A 24,761-nucleotide genomic window follows, 5' to 3' on the forward strand; every position below is an offset into this window, starting at 1 on the left:
CTTACTGGAATGCCGGCGTTTCTCCTCCATGAAGAAAATGACATTAGAAATTACAGTGCGACAGCTCGGCCTGCCATTGAACACGGTACTGCTGTCTTTCGGAGCATCTGTGCTTGAGCACTCACACAGGAATGTGTGCTTTGCCTTAAAAAATTTATTATTGGATCTCAAGGATCCTCTTGTTGTGGTATGGTATGGTATGGTATGGTATGGTATGGTATGGTATGGTATGGTATTTCTTATGCGATGGCGCACACCCACTGTGGGGGATTGGCCAAGGTTTGGGTGAAATTAGGCAATCTTTATTAAATACTAAAATTGGTAAAGCTAACTGGAGGAAATGAACAAAAATAAAATGTTTAAGAATTCAAGACAATCTCCTCTTGTTGTTGTTCTCCTTCTTCTTCTTCTGAGTGGCTGTGGCGCATACCCACAGTGGGGGATTGGCCGTGAATCGGGTGGTTAAATTAGGTTATAAAAAACAAGGAAGTTAACAATTTGAACGTTGGAGCTTAAAAAGTAAAACTTTTGTGTGTCTGAAAAAGCAATCAGAAGAAAAGAGCGCATAAAAAAACCTAAGAATAGATAATAAATAAATAAATAAATAAATAAATAAATAAATAAAAGAAAGCTATGGTGAGGGGGGACGACGGTCAGTATAAGATGGTAATCGATTGGTTTCGATTAGGTAATTTTGGATTGCCAAGCAAACATTTCTGTGACTGAACCCAATAATGGAGGCCAATATTTAGGCCAATATTGCGAAGCGGGATTTCCCGTAGTAGTTTTCTTATAAGAGAAAAACTCGCGCAAGACAACAAGACATGGTCTAATGTCCCCGCTTCGCCACAGAATTGAGGGCACCAGACCAGACCTGTGTAGATATAAGTTCAACGTAGGTATACGTCATCGCAGCCTGTGATGGACACTTCAATTTTTCATGTTTGGCAAAAAAGCTCTGTGCCAAGGGTACGTAAGATGTCAGCAATCCACAGAGTTGATAATTGCGGAGCGTGATACTGCCTGCATAATGACACTCCTGAGAAATCTAGCTGCAGTAACATGAGCAGCCAAAGGGCATTAAGGGAGAATCGGGTCACTTATCGATGCCTTGGCTAGAGAATCTACAATTTCATTTGTAATTAGTCTTTTTTTATGGCCAGGCACCCAAATCAAACACACGCTTCTTAACTACCCAGGTACCAATTCCGCCTCATTACGCGAGAATCACGAGAAGCAGTAAAGGTGAGCACAATGATAATGAATCAGTGATTATCACGGCTGACGTGATTGATGGTGCTAATTTGCGTAATGCAAACACCACTGCCATGAATTCGGCTAAAAAGATCGGCATAAAATCTGGCAGCCGAAGAGAGACTGTCCAATCAAGAATCGGGGAAAATATTTCTACACCTGACTTTTCTTCACATTTTCCCTGATCACTTTTCATCGTCTTCTCTGACTCTTCAGGAGCAGACCGCTTCATCTTTTGTTAACTCTAGATGCGTGTTAGACGGCGCCGGCTACTCCTCTTAATTTATAGGTGAGCTAAAAAAAAAGATAACGTCAGACAAAGAATACAGAAAGACTACAGAAACAACAATTCTAAAGTTTACATGTAGACAACAAAAAACAATTTTTTTGATCAGTTCCCAAGCATTCGAGCGTTCATGACGACGTATGCATGGCGGTCCTCGTTGGTGGAAAACAGAGCGCAGCCAAACACACACACAGAAGAACCACTGGAACATTATAGCATGAGCCAATACGCGAAACACGTATATATGAAAACGTTAAAAAATGAATCCCATATAGAAATACAGCTTGGTGATCAAAGCTACAATAATAAAATTTAATAACTTTTAGACATCCCGGTTCTTCAAGAAACTCTACTAATACGCGTGATGCACTGTATTGCAAGTCTTCTGACGGTCGTGTAGGCGCGATTTTGTTTATTGATAGTGGTCTCCTGTCCCGAGCATGTGTATTCGCAAATAAAGCCTGTTACGGCGAGTATCATAATTTTTGCAGTGTAATAGGAGGTGTGCTATGTCTTTCTTCGGCCTCCTCACAAGAGCACACAATGCTGTCGTTTTGTCCTATCTTGTACAAGAAGCACTTAGTGTAGGCTGTGCGAACTGAAGTGTGAACTGAAGTCTATGGACGGTTGTTTCTACTGGGTGGCTGGCTTTCGTGGGTATGTTGAATTGCTAGCTAGGGCCTATCGCGTATAGTCTGAGGATTTCCGCACCATTTGTGGACCAAGTTTTCCTGAAGATTCGACCACAGAGCTTGCTTAAAAGACAACGCGCGTCACTAGCCGCTAGTGGCGAGCTTCGCGCGCCTCGTCGTCTGCAGTGACGTTCCCTGTGATTTCGCAATGACTCGGTATCCGCTGGAATGCGATATGTAAGGGAGAATAGGTAAGCCTGTTGTCTTTCATATATCAACGCACCCTTTACTTTCTCCAAGCTTGTTCCCTCCATGCAAAACAGCGAAGCTTGCGCATCGCCCGGAGTTACCCATCGAAAAGATCCTGAGTGTGAACATATGAAGCGTACCGGGGCTATAGCATAGAGGCTCTGCTGTCGTAGACGTTGTAAAGTGACACGCCGATGTAGAGCTTCCGTCCTTACACGAACCGTATGTGTAGACCTGCATACTATCCCTGCATGTAGTGTAGAGGTGTGGCAAAGTTAACTGTTTAATTGCAGTCACCAGCATGTCCCACTTCCCGTACAAAAATAACTGTTGATTAACCATTGATATATTGTTGGCCAATTGTTGGAACAACGGACTTCAACAAATTTTCAAGCGCAATTGAGTTCACTTTACCCTTGCACAACAACATTACCGTTGAGTGTTATCAATAAACAATTTATTGGGTAATTTGTGTTGATTTTTCTAGTTGTTGTTTTTTTTTGTGTGTGTAGCACTTGAGTCCGGTATACAATAATTAGGACTCGCATATGAAGACATTCCAAACATTTATTGCGATGCGTTCCAACCTCATTCCTGTCACTTTGCGGCAGGTAGGTTCTTCTTTCGCCTCGCTTTAATTAAAAGAAAATAATGTGTGACCGATGGGGTGGAATCTAACGTCGGCCGTCAAGCCCGGTCCTCTAACCAATATGCCACGAGCGCGCGCATACTCCTCTCATTCGAAACCCAGTAAGCTCTGAAATGCTTGGCGCGTGCGCCGCGTGCCACTTCCTGGTGCTGTCGCTACAGCTGGCGCTTAGAAGCGCCTATCTCCGGGACTGCCCCACTTTCGTAGCCGTTTTCGCTACGTAAAAACTGCAACGTTAGACTAGATTTATGACCGCCCAAGTTCATAACGATTTATTTCTTCGCCGGTGTACAAATGCCATCGTCGTTTTAACATACACTAGATGACATAACCATTGGTACGATCCGAAATGAGCACGTTTCGGGCTGCAGAAGAATGCGAAGTTCACTCGCAAACACGGTGACTACGCGCATGCAGAGTTCCCCAAAAGTAGACACGGCGGCAGCGCGGCCGGCGATAAGACAGGCGCCGACACGCGACGACGCTACCTTCGAGCATAGGACGCGCTGTGGGAACCGTAGGATGCAAGCGCGCACACGCTACAAACATACATGGGTGAGGTCTTCGAATTTCCTGCCGTAAAGCAAATATAGTTTTTTTTATCCAATATACGTGGTAATAGAGATCAAAGAATGAACGCGCTTTGAGATCGCAGCGCGCAGCCGCTGTAACCACTGACTTCAAAGAGCTGCGGATTCAGCAACGGCCGCAACAGTGCCACAGCTCATTGCTGTATCTGCGGCTGCTCCCGTCTCTCGCCTTGCAAGAAACACGCGATTTACTTGACCCTCGCCTAACTGTCGTCCTCTCATCTCCCAAGCCTGCAGGTCTCGTATGTTCAGTTAGGGACACCAAAGGGAAATGAAAGAAATACAGGTAACGGACTTTACGAGTTAGACCTGGACTGGAAGTGACAATTTTTGGGATTGGGAGCAGCCATGGAGCATGCGAAGCGTTTGTGGGCCAGTGTCCATGAGTAGGCAGAAGGTTTCGGCACTGTACCATTACCTCAGACAAGCGGGCCCCGTTTCGCGATTTTGAATGGCTTGACAAAGACGATGATTGGCATGTTGAGTTCCCACGGGAAAATAGTAGCGACATGTTTCGACAAATCTTAGCCTCTGAAAAGGCGACTGGCGAGACTCAGAAATAAACGCTCTGGCAGATGCCCGAGGCATATGCGGAGCCTTCTTACGAACAGCCGATCGTCTAGGGTGCGAGACAGCTCACTTGGTGCATTTGCCACGACATGCACCGTATCAAAGTGAGGCGACCGCGCAAGCCTATAAAATCAAACTACAGCACGATCAACACAGTGTCCTGCTTGCCACCACCGCACAACGTCATCTGTGCTTCCACGTGAACATTTGAGTTTCATAAGCTACTAAGGAACATTCGTTTTTGTGTGGTTATATTGTGCGTGCGTCTACTGAGCTGCTGCGACTATACTGTTTTCTCTATTCTTTGCTTCAAGCTTTTGTACCATTTGGAGCACATCTATGAATTAAGAGGGGCAGCAGTCTACTGGCACCACCACCGCTTGGAACACAGATAATAGTAATGAAAAGCACTGTACTGAAGGTGAACGACATCATACTGGTGAAAGTAGAAACCAACGATAGTAGATTTTTCGAAACGCTCGCTCGCTCGTCGATGGCTTCGAGTGTCATTTAGTAAATCTGCTGCGAAGCTGGGTTGAGAGGGTGGTAGCAGACAAACACCCTCATATAGCCCTTTAAGCTTCCTTCGCCACAAGGCCTAATACTCGTCAAAGATATGCGCATTTACATGAGAATCAAGTGACATGTCTGTATATCGAATGATAAAATTATGTGCTAGTACTCCTTCGATAATTTTCGTTGCTGTCATTTTATTGTTAAACGGCTGATTGCAAATCTCTGTAAATTAAGAACGCAGAATCAAAGCTAATTGAAGAGGCATGGGGCCCTATAATACAAAGCTACTAAATTCAGATTTTATTTCAGTCTCCTGAGATCAAATTAACATAATCTCCAACTCAAGAATCAGGCAGTGACCCGCAGGGTTATTGGAACAGCCGAACCAAACGCTCTCCTTTTTCATGGGAGGTCACTTTTGTTTTCTTTGAAAGCAAATAGCGCTGCCTACTTTCACCGGTTCTTATCTAATTGTCTAACAAGAGCAGAGGAGCGCGCAGAAGTGGAGAAGGTTTAGGTGGGTCCGACATAGTGCAGTAAAAATAGACAACCGGATTAAGAGGAAAGTGCCGGAATCTGCGATTGGTCCGCTTCCCCTTGCTTAGCTTGTGGTGGCTGGTCGAGAATCGCGGCGGATTGCCCAACGGGGACTTAAAAAATGACGCTAAAACGGATCCCCGGCGAATAATAGTTGGCAGAACAATGTCGTACACGCGCCCAAAAGGGCTCGACAACGTCAACTGCCACGCAAAAATGTTTATTATGCGCAGAGACTGTCACTGTCTCGGGTAGCTCCGAGTAGCCAGTGCCCGAGTGATTGGTGAGCGTCCTTAATTTATTCCTATTAGAACGGGTCAACCTACGGTGATTCAGAAGAAGGAAATCTGTTTGTTGAGCATATTAATGCATCTTTAACGCATACACGTCACTTTTGACTGGGTGAGCTTCCGCGATTTTCTGACGTCGCGTGACAGACAGGCGAAGTGGGCGCAAACCGAAAGATTTTTACCAATAGCAGAGGGAGACGACAAAAAAGGCGTAGAATTGGAAATAATTATTTTTTCCATAGGTCGGTCTAATACTGCACAATCAATGGGTATACACGTCATATCCGATTGATAGTTTCGGCGGTTTTCGTGTCGCTGCGTGCCCGACACGCAAAGTTGGGATGGTCCCAAAAATATTTGATCCGCAATCGTAGAGGGCAAGTGGCAGAAATTAAAAAAAAAAAAAGATTGGAATAGCGTTGCATTATGGCGACCTTGTTCGTTGGGTTTGCTACAGTTCCACAGTCTCGAGCATACTGTCCGTGGGGAGTGCACTCATCGACGGAAGGGGGAACGGGTGCGGGGACGAAGACCGTGACATCGGCCTCTGTTCACAGCACGTGCCGACAGCGGCGTTCCGGAAAACGTGAATGCACGCGTGACTGGAGCCGACGGCGGCTGTATATATGCGAACGCTTCGCAGTCGCGCTCTCTACACACAAACGCGAAAGAGCCGAGTGGTATATGTGTTGGCTCACGGTGTAAGGGTGATGGTATAGCTAGCGGCGTGCAGCGTATATAATCAGCATAAATGAAAACACTAACATAAATAAAAGATCAAAGCAGGTCAGAATACCGGTTACGCGCAATTACAAGGGAGTGCGGCGTGCAAGCACATCGCCGGTTTCAAAGTGTGGTGTATATTCCCGAACTTACGTTTTGGAGCCTGCAATAAGGCAACCATTATAAAACGCAGGTAAACCTGGAAATGTTATAGGACGCATTTCCATTTCTTTTTTACTTGTTTGAGTTTGAATTTATGTAGGTATAGTAGATGCGTACATGCGTATATGTAGGAAAAACACGGGGAAGGCGGGACATGGAAATTCAAGACGATGAGCAAAGCGTGAACAAGGGAAAAGCGAGAGTCAACGTTTCGGCAAGTCCACATGTCGAAACGTTCGCTCCCGCTTTTACCTTGTTGTCGCTTTGCTCATGTTTATATATGGTAGCTTACGCGTAAAATGTGTTTATGCTACCGGACGCTGCCGTCCTCGCCATTTAGGTCATTTACTGGTGTTAGATTTGAATGGGCGAACAGCGCCACGCCTACGGGTACAGACAACGCTAGTTGCGTTACTTATGACAGTAACAAACACACGGTGCCCTCATCAATGCGCTTCTGAAGTCTCTTTGAAAATGTGATGCATGGAAGTCCAAGGCCACGTGCTTTACGAGTGCAGAATAGTATTTAACTGATCTAGTTGGTTCATAGCTAAGGAGAGTTTTGAACGGCTGAACTGGAAGTTAAAAAAATTGCTTGCCCTCCCGTAACCGAGAATAGCGCAAACATGATATGGCAACCGGCAAAGCAGATTGGTTGTAGATGATACTAGCCACAATATTAAAACGGGTGTAGTGCATGTTCGCAATGGCACAGCCCAAGACACCGCACCACACCGCACCACACCGCACCACGCCGTACTGTGCATTGGTTCATGTGGACGCCACCCAGCTAGGAGAAGAAAACCAGCTGAAAGCGGCATGACAGGCAGCGAAAGACGCCAGGGAGACAGAGCGTACTGTCCTGCTAGACGAAGAAAAGTGCCTGAAGGAGGTGCCACGCAACGTGGCGCCATCTCTTGAGGCGACACAAAACCCGCGCCGCAGAACTCACGGACCACTGGCGTTCAAAAGAGCACAGGGAAGCCTGTGTCAGGGCTAAAAGATGACAATGAAGTGGATGGTGTCCTGTATCTGGCTTTTTGAACGTTGCTGTCGGAAATGACAAATAAAACTTCAGCGTACGAGAAGTTACAGCTTGAGTTGATATTGTGAACAAACATTAGGTAGAACTCGAAAGCAATATTTTTTGTAACTCGTTTGGGCAGTAACTAGCATATGAATGCGGTCCTGTAAGAGGGTTGGGGGCCAGAGACCACATTTTCTTAAGTTTTGTCTGGTTGCCCGGATGATCTCGTTTTGTTCTCGTAACTTGCCCGGATGTTTTCGATTGAGTGCTCGGATAACCGCTATGGCTTTTGGCTCAAGGTCACTTGAAGGTTGCCGACAACGGGAGCTAAAGCATTTCATGCTTTAAAAAAAGGACTAAGGAAGACTGACAAGGACGTCGCTGTATAACCGGTTTAACTGAGCTAGTTCCTTCATAGCTAAGAACGTATGAGCATCCTTGTCTGTCTTCCTAAGTCCTTTGTTTCTTTTTTAGTTCAGCTGTTGAAACTCGTCTTATCCACAACTGTAGTTCGCGACGACTTGCAGATGAGTTGCCGACTTGATGTTGATTTCTTATTTTGGAGCGGCATGTATTTATATGCTACTTTTATTGCTATAGCAATTATATGGGCACTGCATGTGCATTTTCCCCGTCGCCGTCGCCGTGATGTTCCATATAAAGTCCAAGGGCGATAACACCGTGGCCACGCGTCGCGTGCTGTATGTGCGAATGAAAGCACACAGTGAAGCCCACGATCGCGACTCAATCTGGCGCGCGCGAAACAAGAAAGCGGTGAGCTAACTCGCCGTCTTCCGTCGCGCGAAACGCCGTGAGCGGATAAGAGGCAGGGAGGGGCGGCGTTGTGCTCCGGCAGCAACTGCGCATTTCACGACGGAGGGTAAGGGGAACTGACGATCGCGGCTCAATCTCGCGCACCATATATGAAGGAAAGCGGGCGGGCAGCGCAGAAGAGAGTGAGGGGGAAGGGAGAGTGCGGCTTCGAGTCCACCATACAAGTGCTTTCTTTGCACGGCCGCGCGCGATAGCGCGCGCCGTATATTGAAAGGGATCTGCGGACGGCTCGTACCTTTGTGCGCGCTGTGTTTTCGCCGCTCTTGCGTTGAAGCGATATGCCTGAAGCGATAGACCGCACGAAGGTCACTTCGCTCACTGCTGCTGCCGCGCTTGCTCGCACCAGCGTTTTGACAGCGAGTGCCCGCGCTCATCGAGTGTGATGTGTTCATGCTTGCTTGTGCGCGCTGGCGCCATGCTTGTTAGTTCAGTTAGTAGGCGATTGTTTCCAAGCTTATACGGCCGATAAAGCTACTATCCTTACTTCGTATAGATGTTTACTAATTCGCTATCGCAATCGATGCTTCGCCTGAGTGAGAACGGCACAAGTACCTCTTCATGGCGGTTCGTTCTTTGTGAACGGTTTAATGCTACCGATGCCAGTAGCAGCAAAATGCACGGACAGTGGACAATGTGATTGATGGAGAGACCAGTGTGTTTTCCGAAACAGCTAATGGATTGTATCGCATAAGTGGCACTAGGCTAAACGCTTATTCGGCACTTCCATAAGGTGATTTCAACGCTTAGCTTTACATCGGCAGGGCATTCTGGCAATGTACGTCTGACAGTGAAACGCATGACAAAAAAGAGTAAGAAAATGAGTCTGCTGGGTCGGCTGACACATGTATGTCCACAAAATGACACGTAAAAGACATATTTAAAAGAAAGACTCGCAGTGCTACGGAATCAGCATGTTGACGACTTTCGGCTACCGTCTTCTTCGCGAATCATATATACCTCTTGTTGTTACGCAGTTTCTGCTGCTAGTCGTCAGCCGAATCTTTGCGATTGTCCCGCCGTCCATTGTACGCACGGACTGGGTATCTCGCATCATACGCGCGCTATTCGAAGATTTATCATCGCCTACCTATGCTAGGTGCTGCCTTGCACATAATTTATTGTCACTCCGGAGCTTTCAGCGGCTTTCGTTTGTCTGGGTATATATTAATCCGATTTTTACTCATCAACGTCGCCAAGGGTAGTGATGTACGTTTCTATGCGCACAAAACTATCAGTGCCTGAACAAAAGCACATGCACAGCTAGGCAAGATGCCCTTACGCCAAAAAATAAATATTCAAACAAAATGCGCTGCAGCGCAGCGGCTGCGCAGTCGGCTCGACAACACTCCGCGTTCAAGGTCACAAAGCCACGTCTTGCTCGATCGCTCGCGCCGAACACATCTTGCAACGCACGGTTCCTCGCGATATCTCACGCAGAGAGCGGTCACCCGTCCGATCGAGCGAGCTGCCTTTACTCACCCTTGTACTGTTTGTCGGGGGTAAGCTGCTTGGAGACGTGTTGCACCTGCAGCAGCAGCTTGACGCGTTCGATGGGCGCCACGCTGGTCTTGGAGATGGCCGCCGCCACGCCTCCGGCGACGAAGTCCTTCAGGAAGGAAATCACCTGCGTGTCCTTCTTGTCGCCCATCCTCGGTGCTGTGGTCTCCTCGGCAGTGCTGAAGAACGTGTCCTTCACGGGCGCCACCAACGACAAGAAGAGAGATACGGTGAGGGTCGGCGGTCGGCTATCCGGCAGCTTCGAACTGTGCGCGCTTACATATTGCTAAGACGTCGCGGAGTTTCGTGCCACAGGTTGCTATTCATTTGGACGTTGCTGTACAACCGAACGAGGGAACTGTGCTTCATAAAAAAAATGCCTACATAAACAAAGAGTAAAGACGAAGAGCCTGACCGTCGTTACAGAGACGCCTTATTCTTGTAGGTCACAGCGATCCATTCGTCGTGCGAAAGACAACGTCTAGATTGAAAGTACCGATTGCGAGTTCAAGAACAGAAACACAGGCGTCGAGAGTTTGCGAATTAAACGCGTGCGATGACGCGAGAGAGGAGGAGACAGAATCCTGACTGACTGCTACGGCCCTACGCACGCCACGGCACGGTGACCTCCAGCGGCTCATCAGGCGCACGCGTCTCAATGGGACCAGCCAGTGCCGACTATACCATCTGTTCATCTATCGGCACAGGTAATGGAGTAGAGCATAACGAGCGTGCGCGTCGCGGCCACACGCAGCAGCGTTACATGCGTACACAGATATTACCTCTCGCCGTCAACCCGTGTCCTCCCTACGACTACACAGCGCGCTCGTTGAAGCCACGAAGGTTAACCATCCCCATAGGCCGCAGGCTTTCGGCGTCCTCGAATTGGTCCCCGTAGGCAAAAGCGGTCGCTACGTCTTGCGGATAACTTTTCACGGAACACGATCAATTGCCGATCCATTCAATCGCAAAATCCTATGCGGTGGCCCGACGTGGTGCGTACCTTGCAAGTCCCGTCCGCTCCGCAAGCCCCTGGCCCGTCGCAAAGGAAACCCCGTCCAGGAGGCGAGCCTCTTATAACCGCGGTGCCCTCCTCGACGCGTTCGCGCCGCTATATATATAAACGAGGCCCGAGCTCCCTTCCCTTTCTCATCGGCCAGCTGCCCTCCTCTTCGAGCTCCCGTGCGGGCATTTTTGTTTCTCCTTTTCTGATTCCTTGCGGCGGACGAGTGGATGGAGTCTGCGCCGAGGATTCGTCCCAGGGGACGTTCGTTCACCGCAAACCAGAAAAGGTCGAGACGCGCGCGCGTGCGACCGCATAACGACAGAGACGGCGCTCCTCCCGTGCTGCTCCCGTGGTCAGAGTGATCTTGACGATGCTCAAGTGACACATCTTATAGTCGCTGCAGTGCAACGCGCTTTTGTATCGTTCACAAAGTATTCGGCTGTTGGCGTCGTCTGCTTGTGCCCCGATGTCGTCTGTGAGCGGCGGCTGTCGCCGCCATTGGTGGCAATGCCATTCCTCCCGGTCCAAGATGTCGACTGCTTCGGCCCGGCCAGCCCGCACCACAGTGCCAAAGTCAGTGGTTGTTTCTTTCCGGTTATGCTAATGTGAGCGCTTAAGGATAGTTAATTTAGTTGCGCCTACAAAAAGCTTTTCCGACTTTTGTTGGACTTAAATTCGGACCACTTTATTCCAAAGACGGACGTGCCTTTCATTTAGTCAGCGCAATACGCGCAAATGATGCTTGTCTTTTATAACAATGCCAGTATCGTAATCAATGTTATAGTATGCCAAACTTCTCCATCTCCGATTCTGCATACCACTTGTCTCGATGGGATCAATGCAGCATGAAGAAGTTCCACAATACTGTACAATTGCATCGTTCGCGCATCTACGTCAGCAGCTAGCATTGCAGTCACCGAAAACCTACCTGGCTTGCAGTACAATTCACAGCAACACATTGCATATGAACGATCTTGCCTGTGCGTCCATAGAAGACAAAAATATACAGCGATCCATATGTAAGGAATGAGGCTAAATGTCGGTGTTTTGTATATACCCGCGCTATCAATTTGAAGGAAACAAATATGGGAATAATACAGCCGGCAAACAATAACACGTCATCGCCGGGACATAATAACTGTAATATCCGAAAATCCTGCGAACATCGTGGAGCTATAGATATCAGCCTCTTGCGCATAACCTCCGCATCCCACGACGCACCATGATAGGAAGCCTGTAGCGAGTAAATATTGGATTCAACAACCGCGCTTTTCACGCAATCACATGTGCCGCTTACATGTGCCGGCACGCATTGCGCGTGCGATGCTCTTACCAAAGGAGCTACGTGTACGGCGGCCCCGTGGGTGGGAAAACGGCGCCGAGGTAGCGTCGCAGGCGTAACGCCAAGACGTGGGTTGGTATCCTACCTGCGGCTAGTGGTATTTTTATCCGCTTCCATTTATGTATCACTTCTTTAATCAATTAATAACCGCAGATAATTTCCCCTATGCTGTCGTCGGGGTCATTCTTTGTAGGCTTCTTGCGATATGACTAACAAAAATAGGGCCCCTCGTTTGCCTTTCTTCTCGTTCATTATATCACAGAGAGGGGCTTAGGAAAAGAGTGAGATGACTGACAGGAAACAAGGCCTAAACGACAAGGAACGGAGGGCAGGAGTAGGAGCAGGAAAAAGGAAACATGCTGGTCGCACTAACTACAAAAGAATAAATAATAAAAGGAACATTGGCAACAACAAGTCACTCGTCCCCTGCGAGGTCTCTGACAGACTGGAAGCGACGCCCGCTTGTTGTAGAAAAGCAAGCAGGGTGCGACGAGCCTGATCGCGCGTCGAGAGGCACAACCACTCGGAGGACACAGGCCATAGTCAAGGGTCGTACACTGCTGGCCAAGTAGACCACAGTCCCTTAGTAGCGACATTCGCTGCGCAAGGGAAAGCAGTTACGCCCTAAGAGAAGGTGCTCTAGTGTCTCGCAGCAACCACAAGAAGCAATCGACGCACTGTCTGCAATTATGCTGGCAAACTGAATGATGCTACGCAGAACTAGGCGATCCGCGTCACTTCTGTGTAGTCGGCTAAGGGTCCGTAAGGATGACAACCTTCAATGTGCCCCCTCTTGCATGTACGTAGTTCAAAGCAACATCAATCGCCGCAAGCTCCGCAGTTGTTGATGAGGCTGGATGCCGCAAGCGAAACCCCCGTTAGATGTCAATTGAAGGGCAGAAGAAAGCTGCAAAGGGCACCTCCTCGGCCATCGCTGTGTACAGATGCGTCCGTAAAAAAAAAAAAAAATTGTTACAAGCAGTGGCCTACCCACTATTTCTTGAGTGGGAGGGGGCAAACCGTAAATGATCTGACCTCTCTCTCTCTCTCTCTCTCTCTATATATATATATATATGTATATATATATATATATATATATATATATATATATATATGTATATATATATATATATATATATATATATATATATATATATATATATATATATATATATATATATATATATATATACATGTGTGTGTTTGTCTGTGTGTTTCAAATTACTATTACAACAAATGAAAGAACCTGAACATGCGTCTGTCAGTTATTTTTATATTTAACAGGCACAGTCACATTTATCAATCACACATGGTAAGCCATCGGAGCCTGAGAAATTATTTGAATTTGTATTTATTTCTTGCAACTACATAATATCTCAAGCTCATCATCATCATAAGCCTATCTATGTCCACTGCAGGACAAAGGCCTCTCCCTGTGATCTCCAAGTACCCCTGTACTGCGCCAACCGATTACGACTAACACCCCCAAATTTCCTAATTTCGTCGCACCACCTAGTCTTCTGCCGTCCTCTACTGCACTGCGCTTCTCTTAGTACCCATTCTGTCACCCCAATGGTCCAACGGTTGTCTAATCAGCGCATTACATGACCTAACCAGCGCTATTTTTTTTTTTTTTTGTACTAATGTCTATTAGAATATCGTCTATACCCGGTTGCTCTCTGGTCCAAACCGCTCTCTTTCTGTCTTTTAAAGTTATGCCTAGAATTCTTCGTTCCATCGCTCTCTGAGCGGTCCTTAACTTGTTCTCAAGCTTCTTTGTCAGTCTCCAAGTCTCTGCGCCATATGTCAGCACCGGAAAAATGCACTGATTGTATACCTTCCTTTTCAATGATAACGGTAAGCTCCCAGTCAGGAGCTCACCATGTCTGCCCTATGCGGTCCAACCTATTGTTATTCTTCTGTGAATTTCCTTCTCATTGTCAGGGTTCCCTGTAATTAGTTGACCTACGTAAACGTACTCCTTCACAGACTCTAGGGGTTGACTTCGATCTTGAACTTCTGTTCCCTTGCCCGGTTATTTATCATTATCTTTTTCTTCTGCATATTAATCTTCAACCCCACTTTTACACTCTCCCTGTTAAGGTCCTCAATCATTTGTTGTAACTCGTCCGCATGCAGTGTTGGTGAATAGAACAATGTCATTGGCAAACTGAAGGTTGATGAGGTATTCGCCGTTGATCCTTACTCCTAAGCCGTCCCAATTTAATAGCTTGAATACTTCTTCCAAGCACGCACTGAATAGCATTGCAGAGGTTGTGTCTCCTTGTCTGACCCCTTTCTTTATAGGTATCTTCTTACTTTTCTTGTGTAGAATTAAGGTGGCTGTGGAATCTCTGCAGATACTTTCCAAGATATTTACGTAAGCGTTCTGTACTCCTTGATTATGTAATGCCTCTATGACTGCTGGTATCTCTACTGAATCAAATGACTTTTCGTAATCTATGAAAGTCATATAGAGAGGCTGATTGTACTCTGCCGTTTTCTCGATTACCTGATTGATTACATGGATGTAATCCATTGTACAGTATCCCTTCCTGAAGCCGGCCTGTTCCCTTGGTTGACTAAAGTCAACTGTTGCCCTTAATCTATTGGAAATTATCGCTGTGAATATTTTATACAATACTGGAAGTAAGCTAATGGGCCTATAATTTTTCAATTCTTTAACGTCTTCCTTTTTGTGGATTAGTAAAATGTTGGCATTCTTCCAGTTTTCTGGGACCCTTGAAATCGCGAGAAATTTCGTATAAAGGGCCGCAAGCTTTTCAAGCATGACATCTCCTCCATCTTTGATTCAATCGACTGGTATATTCCATCTTCTCCTGCCGCCTTTTCTCGTTTCATGTCTTCTAAGGCCCTTTTCACTTCATCGCAAGTTATAGAAGGAGCCTCTGTAAACAGCTCATTACTACTTTCAATGTAAGTATACTGGTTGTTCTGAGTATTGTACAAGTCAGTATAGAATTCTTCCGCTGCTTTTACTATATCTTCGAAACTGCTGGTGATATTACCCTGCATGCCTTTCAGTGCATAAATCTTGGCTTGTCCTATGCCAAGGTTTTTTTCGCTGATTTCATGCTGCGTCTATTTATTACTGCTTCCTCAGTCTTTCTTAGATTATAATTTCGAATATCCTTTATTTTCTCCTTGTTGATAAGTTTTGACGATTTCGCGAATTCTATCTGATCTCTTGACTTGGACTGTTTCATTCTTTGTCGTTTCTTTAATAGGGCCTTCGTTGCTTGAGAGAGCTTACCTACTGGTTGCCTTGGTGCTTTGCCTCCCACTTCAATTGCTGCCTCTAAAACCAGCCTAGTTACGGTTTCATTGATTGCCTCTATGTCATCTACATCTCGCTGTTCTAAGGCTTCATATTTGTTTGCAAGTACCAGCCTGAATTGGAGCACTTCTATCCTTACTGCGTCTAGGTTGGCCTGTTTCTTTCTAGCAAGTTTTACTCTTTCTATCTTCATATTGAGGCAAATCCCAGAACTCACCAACCTGTGATCTCTGCACTTTACCCTACTTAACACTTCTAAATCCTTCACTATGCTGGTATCGGCAGAAAGTATGAAATCTACTTAATTTCTTGTTTCACCATTAGAGGTTTTCCAGCTCCAGTTTCTGTTGCTACGCTTTCTGAGAGCGTTCATTATTCGTAGCTTATTCCCTTTCGCGATTTTAATCAACCCCTCTCCTCTAGTGTTTCTAGAATCGATAACGTAGTTGCCAATTGCATGGTTACCAGCCTGCCTTTCCCCCATTTTTGCATTGAAGTCGCCCATTACTACAGTATACCGAGTTTTCACTTTTCTCATGGCTTATTCCACGTCTTCATAAAACTGATCTACTTCATCATCATCATGACGCATCATCGTCGTCGTCATCATGATCATCATCATACCACCCTTAACCTATACTTCTTATTCTGTTTGATTACGACTACTACTATCCTCTCGTTAATGCTGTAGGATTCGTCAATGTTGCCCGCTATGTCCTTACGGATTATGAATCCTACTCCAAACTGCTTCTTATCTGGTGGTCGTCTATAGCAGAGGACATGGCCATTAGTCAGCACTGTATAAGCCTCACCAGTTTTTCTAACCAAACAATGCCTGATAGTTCCTCAAAGAGTCCTGCTAGGCTAGCTTCACTCGAGAGAGTTCGGGTGTTAAACGTTGCAAGGGTCAGTTTCCACTGGCAGCCAGTCCGGGTCCAGAGATTCTTAGCACCCTCTGCTGCGTTACCGGTCTGACCGCCGCCTTGGGCAGGTGCACCGCAGCTGCCGGGGTCTAAGGGCCATGGGTTAATTGTAGGAATCATGAGGGAGGTAGCGGCCGAATACTGCACCAGGGAGGCCAATTCCTATTCTGGTGGGTGAGTGTCTTTGTTGAAGCTTAGTGGGCCTTCCTCATTGGATAAGTATAGGCCCACTGGTTCTCGGTGTTTAAGAGTGCCAGGCGCCACTCCTGTTCTCAAAGCACATAAGCAACCTACACAGTTGAAGGTATCGGTACACGTCACCAAAAGGTCGCCCTAATTTCTTGAAATTATGAAATATGTGCCGTTTTCGCTCCTGCCGGGAAATAATAAATTATGGGGTCTTACGGGACAAAACCACTTTCTGATTATGAATGACGCCGTAGTGGAGGACTCCGGAAATTTCGACCAGCTGGGGTTCTTTAACGTGCACCTAAATCTAAGTACACGGGTGTTTTTGCATTTCGCCCCCATGGAAATGCGGCCGCTGCGGCCGGGATTCGATCCCGCAACCTCGTGCTCAGCAGCCCAACACCATAGCCACTGAGCATCCACGGCGGGTTCCTGCCGGGGAACAACAGTGCAGTTCTTATTTAGAAACAGCCCGAAAACGAAATTGACAAAGCGATAAGTGACACATGGCTTCAGAGAAAATTCAAGTTGGTGTTCTATTAGTATCGAAATGGCTCTGCCTGCTCGACCAAAGTCATTTTCACCAACACATTCACCATAAGTCGTGATTACACAATGAAATGCGGCAGTTATACCTGTACGAAGCTTGATTAAAATTTTGACGGCGATAAGATACTGAGACTGCAACACTGTGCAGGCTATCTGTGGGCGGAGATAAAATAGTGGCTGCATTTGATAATCCAACGATTTCATGCCGCAAGGCACGCACGCCAATCGTTGGGCGCGTCTCATTATAATATTTTATACGGACCTCCCCCTCAGCCGCACTTTAAATATAGCGAGGTGATCGTGGTTTCAAGTACGGATAACGATCCCAAAAAACTGGGCATGATGCAAATTGCGCAAGCTGACATTTGCTAGAGTGGGAACTGCCCAGCGCCAGCCAGGCCCGTGCAACGCGATCGTGTATAGCGAATTCCACGCGTCCTCCGCTACAGCGCGTCTCGAGCAGGCCGAAAATATCCCTGCTGTCCACGCAAGGGATACATAGTAAAGTATTACTTACGTGGTCACTCTATCGAGAAACGAAATTTATCCTCAGCTGTAGTTCTGCTGGACTTTCCAGCGTGCAGCCAAAGGTGCCCACTTTCAAAAGTGGCATGCAAATGGCTTACTTCGTCCCCCCCACCCCCTGCACCACCCTCCGGTAAGTACACCTATGAATACAATCTCCGAACCTTTCGAATAAGCGTGTGCCAGGATACCGGGAAAGCAGGCAGTTGAGGCATTGTGTGCATCTCGGAAATTGAAATACAAACGGGGAGTAGACATTTGCTGAATCCTTCCAGAGCTGTAACTGCAGTAGCACCTTCTGGAGTGCTAGCAATGGCTTTAAACAATGCCGCCATTGTGCCCATGCGAGAGAATGGGATCAGCCGATTGAGAATTGCTTGGCCACCCTGTTTATATGCGCGGCGCAGACGCTCGATGCCATGTAGAGCTGTGTGGTCTGCTCACAGCCTCGGGAGCAACTTATGCGCTTCAGTATAAGTGATGGAACTGACTGTGCCTCGCGAGTCAATCCAGGCATCCGAGGGCCACGTTTCAGTTGGGCCATCAAACTGGGCGGCAGATTCAGGACAGGCAACGCATACATCACGCCAGAGAGTACAGATAATTGATACACCTGCAGTACTGCCGTTTGGTCGTAGCCGGCACCCCTAGCAGTCAAAGCGGCCACATATTTGAGGAGGCGCCGTAATTTGCGCCGTACAGATTTCACCGCAGGACAAGAACACGCTTACAGAAAAAGGATATTTGCTTGCTTTAGATAGATAGATAGATAGATAGATAGATAGATAGATAGATAGATAGATAGATAGATAGATAGATAGATAGATAGATAGATAGATAGATAGATAGATAGATAGATAGATAGATAGATAGATAGATAGATAGATAGATAGATAGATAGATGCTGAAAACGCCTGAAGCAGGCAGATAATGTTAAACAATCGCACTAAAATAAAGGAAACAGTCGAGAAACACGGCTAGGAAACTTGGCGAAGCCAGCACGAGGAGTCAAGGGCATTCAGTTTGCAATCTCACTTCCACATGTCCAAACGCACCGCTGCCAAGAGCACGACTCGAAGCGCAGTCACTGCCACTGCAAAGACCCACACATTGCAGGGCGATGCTGAAGCTACAATATACTTTCAAGACGTGTATACTGTAGAGGTGTTGTGGAGACAATGTTGACTATCCAGAGTTGCGAGTTCAGCACGATTGCCAGCCGCTATCGCAACATCCAGCACTCGCCAAAAGCGTAACAAGTCGCCCGTGTTGAATCCTCGGCGATCGCGAACTCCACGACGTGAGATGGAGGCGTGCCGCCGATGTTTTCATTGGTGGACCCGCGGGTAACGGCACGTGTACCCATTCTATGGCGCTGGCCAAGAGTTGGGCAGCACAATTAGCACTGTAAAAAGAAACAAAAGAATATTTCGCATTTTTGCCCAAATGACGAAAGCGCTGACAGCGATAGCAAGGGCTTGAGTTCCTCGGCCGGTGGTGCTTCGACAACACGCGGTGGACGACATATAGGAGCCAACCCCTGCTACTCAGCATGCAGAGACAGCGCCACCCACGGCGTCTCACAACGCTGCGTTGCGGGTTGGTCGTAACCTCGATATCGCTCGCGAGACGAGACAAAAGAGGTTGCGAAATAAATGGATACGTTCAGACCTCCTTTTGGGATGAAAAACCATCGGCGTTTGTGAGCGCGTTATGAAAAATATCGTAAGCTCGCGTTCCCCGTTCGTTCTCTCACCGTGGTGTGGTGTGCACACGTGTGATCGGCAAGATGGCTGGTGGTGTGTGCGTGTGTGCGCGCGCACGACTGTCGTGCGAACAGCGGATGGCAGAACGTCGCCCTGCTGCCGCGGTGATGGTGCGTCCACTTGCCTGCGTCGTTCTTTCAGCCAAACGCACGGCGCGTTTCGCCCGCGTCTGTGGACCCTCCGAGCACGCGTGCCCAGCATGCGACTTCGAATGCCGTAACAGCATGGCGGCTGCGCGAACGTGCCTCGAGTGGCCGTATACGAGAAAGTCATATCGCAGTAAAACTGAAGCGTATAGACGTTTCCATCGGGTTGAGAGAGTACCTCTTTTTGGGCTGTTGCGCGGGGCTGAAGGCATGCGTTGCAGCTTCTGCGCTGCTTGTGCAGGAGGCTCAAGCGTAATTACAACAGTCCAAAGGGCATTATGGCGACACCCAGGAAGCTCTCGTTGGAAAGGTCTATAATATAGGTGGAAAATAAACGCAATGTGCTGGCTGGATGGGTAGCAAAAAAAGATTCTGTAGATCCAACGAGCTGTAATCTACGTATACAGCCAGGTTTTGTGCGAGTGCATAGAGTCGAAACACGAGTTTGTGTTTATCGAATAGCCGCATAAAGTGACGTGGAAGGCTTTATTCGGGCATTGTATACTACCTTAGTATTGGCGGCGAGGAGTTACGGAGTCGCCATCTGTCGGCAGCGCCTCACTTGCGTAGTATATGAGGGATCACGCGGCGCGCTCCTCATAGGTTTCGCTTACGGCGCTCAATAAAAAACCCCACGCGGCACCCATTCCGGACCTTTATTTAGGTACTTTCAAAACGAAGGAAGTTTTTGACTGTCGATATAATAATCTTGGGCAAAATGAAAGCACAGAATCGTTTACAGACGCTATCTACGCGAATCGTTTACAGACGCTAATACGTACAGTGAACGCCACTGCGCGCGGTCGCCGCGATGGAGTCTCCCGAACCGGCTTGTGGCGTGAAAGGTAGGCAAACGCTGAGAGTAAACTATGTGAAATATGTTCTATAGTGGGCTGTCTGTATAACCAAATGGGGCCTCAGTCCAGCGATCGCATGGGTTCGTAGCGACCGACTGCGTGCCTGCATGCATGTCCGCGCACAATGTTTTGCTTTCGCTGTGAGCGCGTTCTCGCACCATGCCCTGAGCTTTAGGCCGCAGCATATGAGCATTTGACAGTACACTAGCAACCATTGTTGCGTGGAAGCTATCAGAGCTGTTCAAAAATAATTCCGTTATACAGACTTCGACGCCTAGCTACGGCGACTGTGATGTGCCGTCGCGACGATTCAATCTTTTTTTGTCTTCTAAATTCTTGGAGATGTCAATATTGTTTCTCAAGTTGCATCGCACTGTATGTTTATCGGTCTTCTCAGCATGCGATTTCCCTCTGCTTCATTTTCGTAATCCAGTGCATTAATTCATAACATAAACATGACCATATACCGGGCCTTTCTTTAATGTGCGTCTTACCGCTCCCTTTCCGTTCCAGTGAACTTGCCAGTATCTAGCATCAACAAGTTCATAGACCAAACCGTCATGATATTAGCCGGGCAGCGGGCGCGGGCGAGCATCTCAGTGCGCGTTTTCTGCTACTTACCAAACATCGCGCAGTCGCGGCGCCGTAGCAGAAATGTTCCTCGCGACTGTACTTGCTGCATACCCGAGTTGTAGCTGATGGCTGTCTGCCGGTTCTAAGTTTCGCCAGCCAAGCTTCACGCAGCTCCTTGCCCTGTAGCTACGTGTGAATAAGGCTGACATCGGGCTCCGTTGCGTGCGTACGGCATTGCGGCACCGAGCAATAAGTAGCCTACCATGCTGCACGCATCCAAAGGCAGCCACTACCTATTATAGTACTTTCAAATGTTGTCAAGCAGACACCCAAGGCGGTAAAGCCTCACCACTTAATAAGAACAGCGGCGCAGGTGGGACTTTAAACTTTCGTTTTCAGCTCGCTTCGGCGCTTCCGAAGCAGCCGACGCGGCCGCTGTGTCCACGTGATCCCTCATGCCACGTCACACCGACGGTGGTGCTAGCTTTTCCAGTGGACGAGCTCGCCGCCAATATGCTACTATTGCATTGAGATGTTAACTATCATAACTGTTCTTGCACAGGAGGTCCCGATATGGGACCTCGTTCTGGGTACTAAATACTTGTAACGTGACCCAACCTCTAACAATAAATTCTGATTCTGATTGTAGAGAGGCTAACACACTGCCACTGCCGCTGCCAAGGGTGATAATGGCGATAATTTATTTGCATCCCCTTTGAAACGGGGTGGTGACAAATAGTCACGTAGCCGGCTCGATTTAATTAGGCATGCTATCTACGTTTTCTTATCCTAGCGTTTTAGTATACATCTCCTTAATCCATGCACGTACCCAGAATCAGTATAAACAAAGAAAGTTGAACTAACGAAGCAACAGCGACGCGCGTGACCATTGAATAGATGGCGACAACTGAACGCATCTCTCGAGTTAACTGCGCGGACACCGAATCGATAAGAAAACTGGCCTTTGCAGCCCAGGAGATGCCGATAGCTACCGCCATCCAAAGGAGTGAACAACGCAGCACAACATTAACCGCCAAATAGCTGCGAAGTCTCAAAGTTGATTTGGCGACGCTTTAGGAATGTGTGTGAGGAGTGGTGGCGTGGGGCGGGGAGCGCTCTCAGTTGTACGAACGTCGCTATAACGAATATTTGAGAATAAGGAACATTTAGAAAATTCCGGCGGTTTTCCTATGCATTCTATGCAAAAAAAAAATCTCTCAGTGGAACGAATTTCTGAGTGGCGAATATTTCATTTGAACGAACTTGATCAGTGGACCCGGGCTCATTTTTGAAGTGAGTTCAACGAAGTTTTGCTCTCTACAGCGCCGGCGTAGCCGATGCCCGCCGCCCCCAAAATCGCCCCTCCAGCGGCGGCTATGTGCAGTGCGACAGTGAGCTCGTTACCTGTGCCGAACTATCGGATCTGGAAATTGTTTCCAGTGTTTGTCCCGCAGAATAAGAGTGCGACGAGGAAGGCGCAATGTCAGAGGCAGATTCTAATCCTGTAATTCTAGCCGAGGCTGTAGGATTCCTTGGAAAGTTGCGAGACTTCCCGTGTCTCAGCAACAAGCTGCGCCAGAGGAAATGCACAAGAACATTGAATCCCTGGACATCTTTGTTAGTTTTTTAGTTTTTGCCCTTTAAGAGCACCAGCGCAAATACATGTCTTATATATATATATATATATATATATATATTCAAAGTGAGATAGGCAGCAACATAACTGTTACGCACTTCGTATATATTGATGTACATAACTCCATAAATCGCATTTCACACTTTTGACTCGATGTCTGCATGCAGTGCCCTATGCTGTTCCATGTTATCGTGAATATTCAGTCACCTAGGGAAATCTACCTCGTACGTACGACCGTGTCCGGCGATGATTCTTTTGGACGGGTCTGTACCGATCTGTCCGCCGCTACGTCTCTTCTTGTGAGCTGTGTCAGCGCCGGAAGAAGCCGTCTGTGCTCCCTGCTGGTCGACTCCAGCCTCTTGACGTTCGAAACATTCTATCGTGTTGGTGTAAATCTCCTGGGACTTTCTCCCCATCTGACTCGGGAAACAAGTGGATTGCCATCGCAGCTGATTATACAACTCGATTCGCGATCACCAGAGCATTTCCAGGCCCCTCTCCAACAGATGTAGCCGTCTTCCTGCTGCACAACATTATTGTTCATCACAGCGCTCCTCATCAACTTTTTGCTGACCGGGGCCGCTCCTTTCTCTCTACACTTGTGGACGACTTGCTCCGCTCCTGTTCTACCAAACACAAACTTACTATTGCATACCATCCGCAGAAGAAGGGTCTTACGGAGCGGCTTGATCTAACGATAACGTACATGCTCTCCATGCATGTTTCTGATGACCATCATGACTAAGATACTGCTCTCCCTTTTGTCACATTCGCGTGCAATTCATCACGTCAGGACACTGCAGGTTATACTCGCCGTTTTATTTGTTGTATGGCCTAGATCCAGTCCTGCCTCAAGGGTACGTGTCTGCGTGCTCCCATAATGCCATTGCCCGAGCCGGAGAAGCACGCCAAGTTGCTCACCGTCGCCTTCGTGCTTCTCAGAACAAGTAGAAAAGCACTTATTACAGTCGTCGCCGTGACGACGACTATGTTCCCGGGGATCTTGTCCTTCTATGGTCGCCCACCTACCTACATCTCGCCTGCCGTGTCGGCCTCTCGTTCGCTACTCCGGTAATTACCGGGTCCTCCGTCAGGTGACTGACGTAACCTACAAGGTCTCTTACCGTCACGCCTACTATTCGCGCCGTCTAGACTTTCCATCGACGTCGTTCATATCAGCCGCCTAAAACACTACCAGTCGTTTTCTGCCTAAGAAGCACCGGGACGGCGTTGCCACGCAGGGCCGAAATATGTTACACTGCTCTGCACAACGCTGAGGAAGCTGACCACGAGCTTGGGATTGCAGAAGACAGCGCTACAGCGACTAGCCTGCTGTAGACTTGTCTTTGTCAATTACTGTCAATTACTGTAAATACTGAGAATACGTTTGCTGTCGTGCTTCTTCCATCCGCAATAATATATATGATCCGGGTACGCTTCCACCAAACACCGGATAAACTAATTGTTTGTTTTTTTGTCATTTATAAGAACGGCGCATACGTCGCGCCATATGCCAAGTGACCCAAGTTGACGTCAAAGACGTTCATTAAAGAGCGGAACATACCGTGGCACATGCCAAGTGACCCTATAGTAGGCGTCCAAGAAGTTCATTAAAGAGCAACACACATCGTGGCACATATCGTGTGTGAGGCGCGCATGCAGCCTATATACATGGTGTGTCTGCATTGACAGTAGGGTGGCTCGATCGCTACGTCGCTTCAATGCTCATCGCATTAATATGAACGTCAACATTCGCGTGAGAAGGGTTCTGCCGGAATACTTGCATTTAATTACTCTTGCTTGATTTACGTCGAGCGAAAATGATTTTGGTAAGTGATATGAAGTGCTGTGCCACACGTGTCAAACATGATTCGTTGTTTTTATGTTACGTCATAGGCAAGCAGCCTATATATCTAGTTCGCTGTCGCTGAAATAAAACAGTGCGGTACGTGCTCTTGGATCGTCTCCGTCACTCTGCCACCCGCTACAACAGTAAGATCCTATACGTGCCCGAAATAAACACTGTGCCAGAGATATTGCTAATTCCCCAATTTAATTGTGAGAAAGTTGACCAATCCATGTGTTTCGTAGATTCGGTATGCGGACAAATGTATTTTGTTGCGCAGCGCTATATA

At 47.4% G+C, this 24,761-nt stretch overlaps 1 protein-coding gene across 1 annotated transcript in view; it reads right to left on the minus strand.

The window, feature by feature from the left end:
• The window catches only part of LOC126530637 (ADP,ATP carrier protein-like), a 54,228-nt gene extending 43,322 nt beyond the window's left edge, over nt 1–10,906 (minus strand). The window contains exons 1-2 of the mRNA XM_050177901.2: nt 10,820–10,906; nt 9,799–10,009 (exon numbers count right to left, since the gene is read on the minus strand). Of these exons, the coding sequence (XP_050033858.1) occupies nt 9,799–9,967 (169 nt within the window). The 5' untranslated portion in view covers nt 9,968–10,009; nt 10,820–10,906. The remainder of the gene's footprint in view (nt 1–9,798; nt 10,010–10,819) is intronic.
• Nucleotides 10,907–24,761: the final 13,855 nt, after the last annotated feature.

The sequence above is a fragment of the Dermacentor andersoni genome, chromosome 4, assembly GCF_023375885.2.
Source record: "Dermacentor andersoni chromosome 4, qqDerAnde1_hic_scaffold, whole genome shotgun sequence".
NCBI lineage: Eukaryota > Metazoa > Arthropoda > Arachnida > Ixodida > Ixodidae > Dermacentor > Dermacentor andersoni.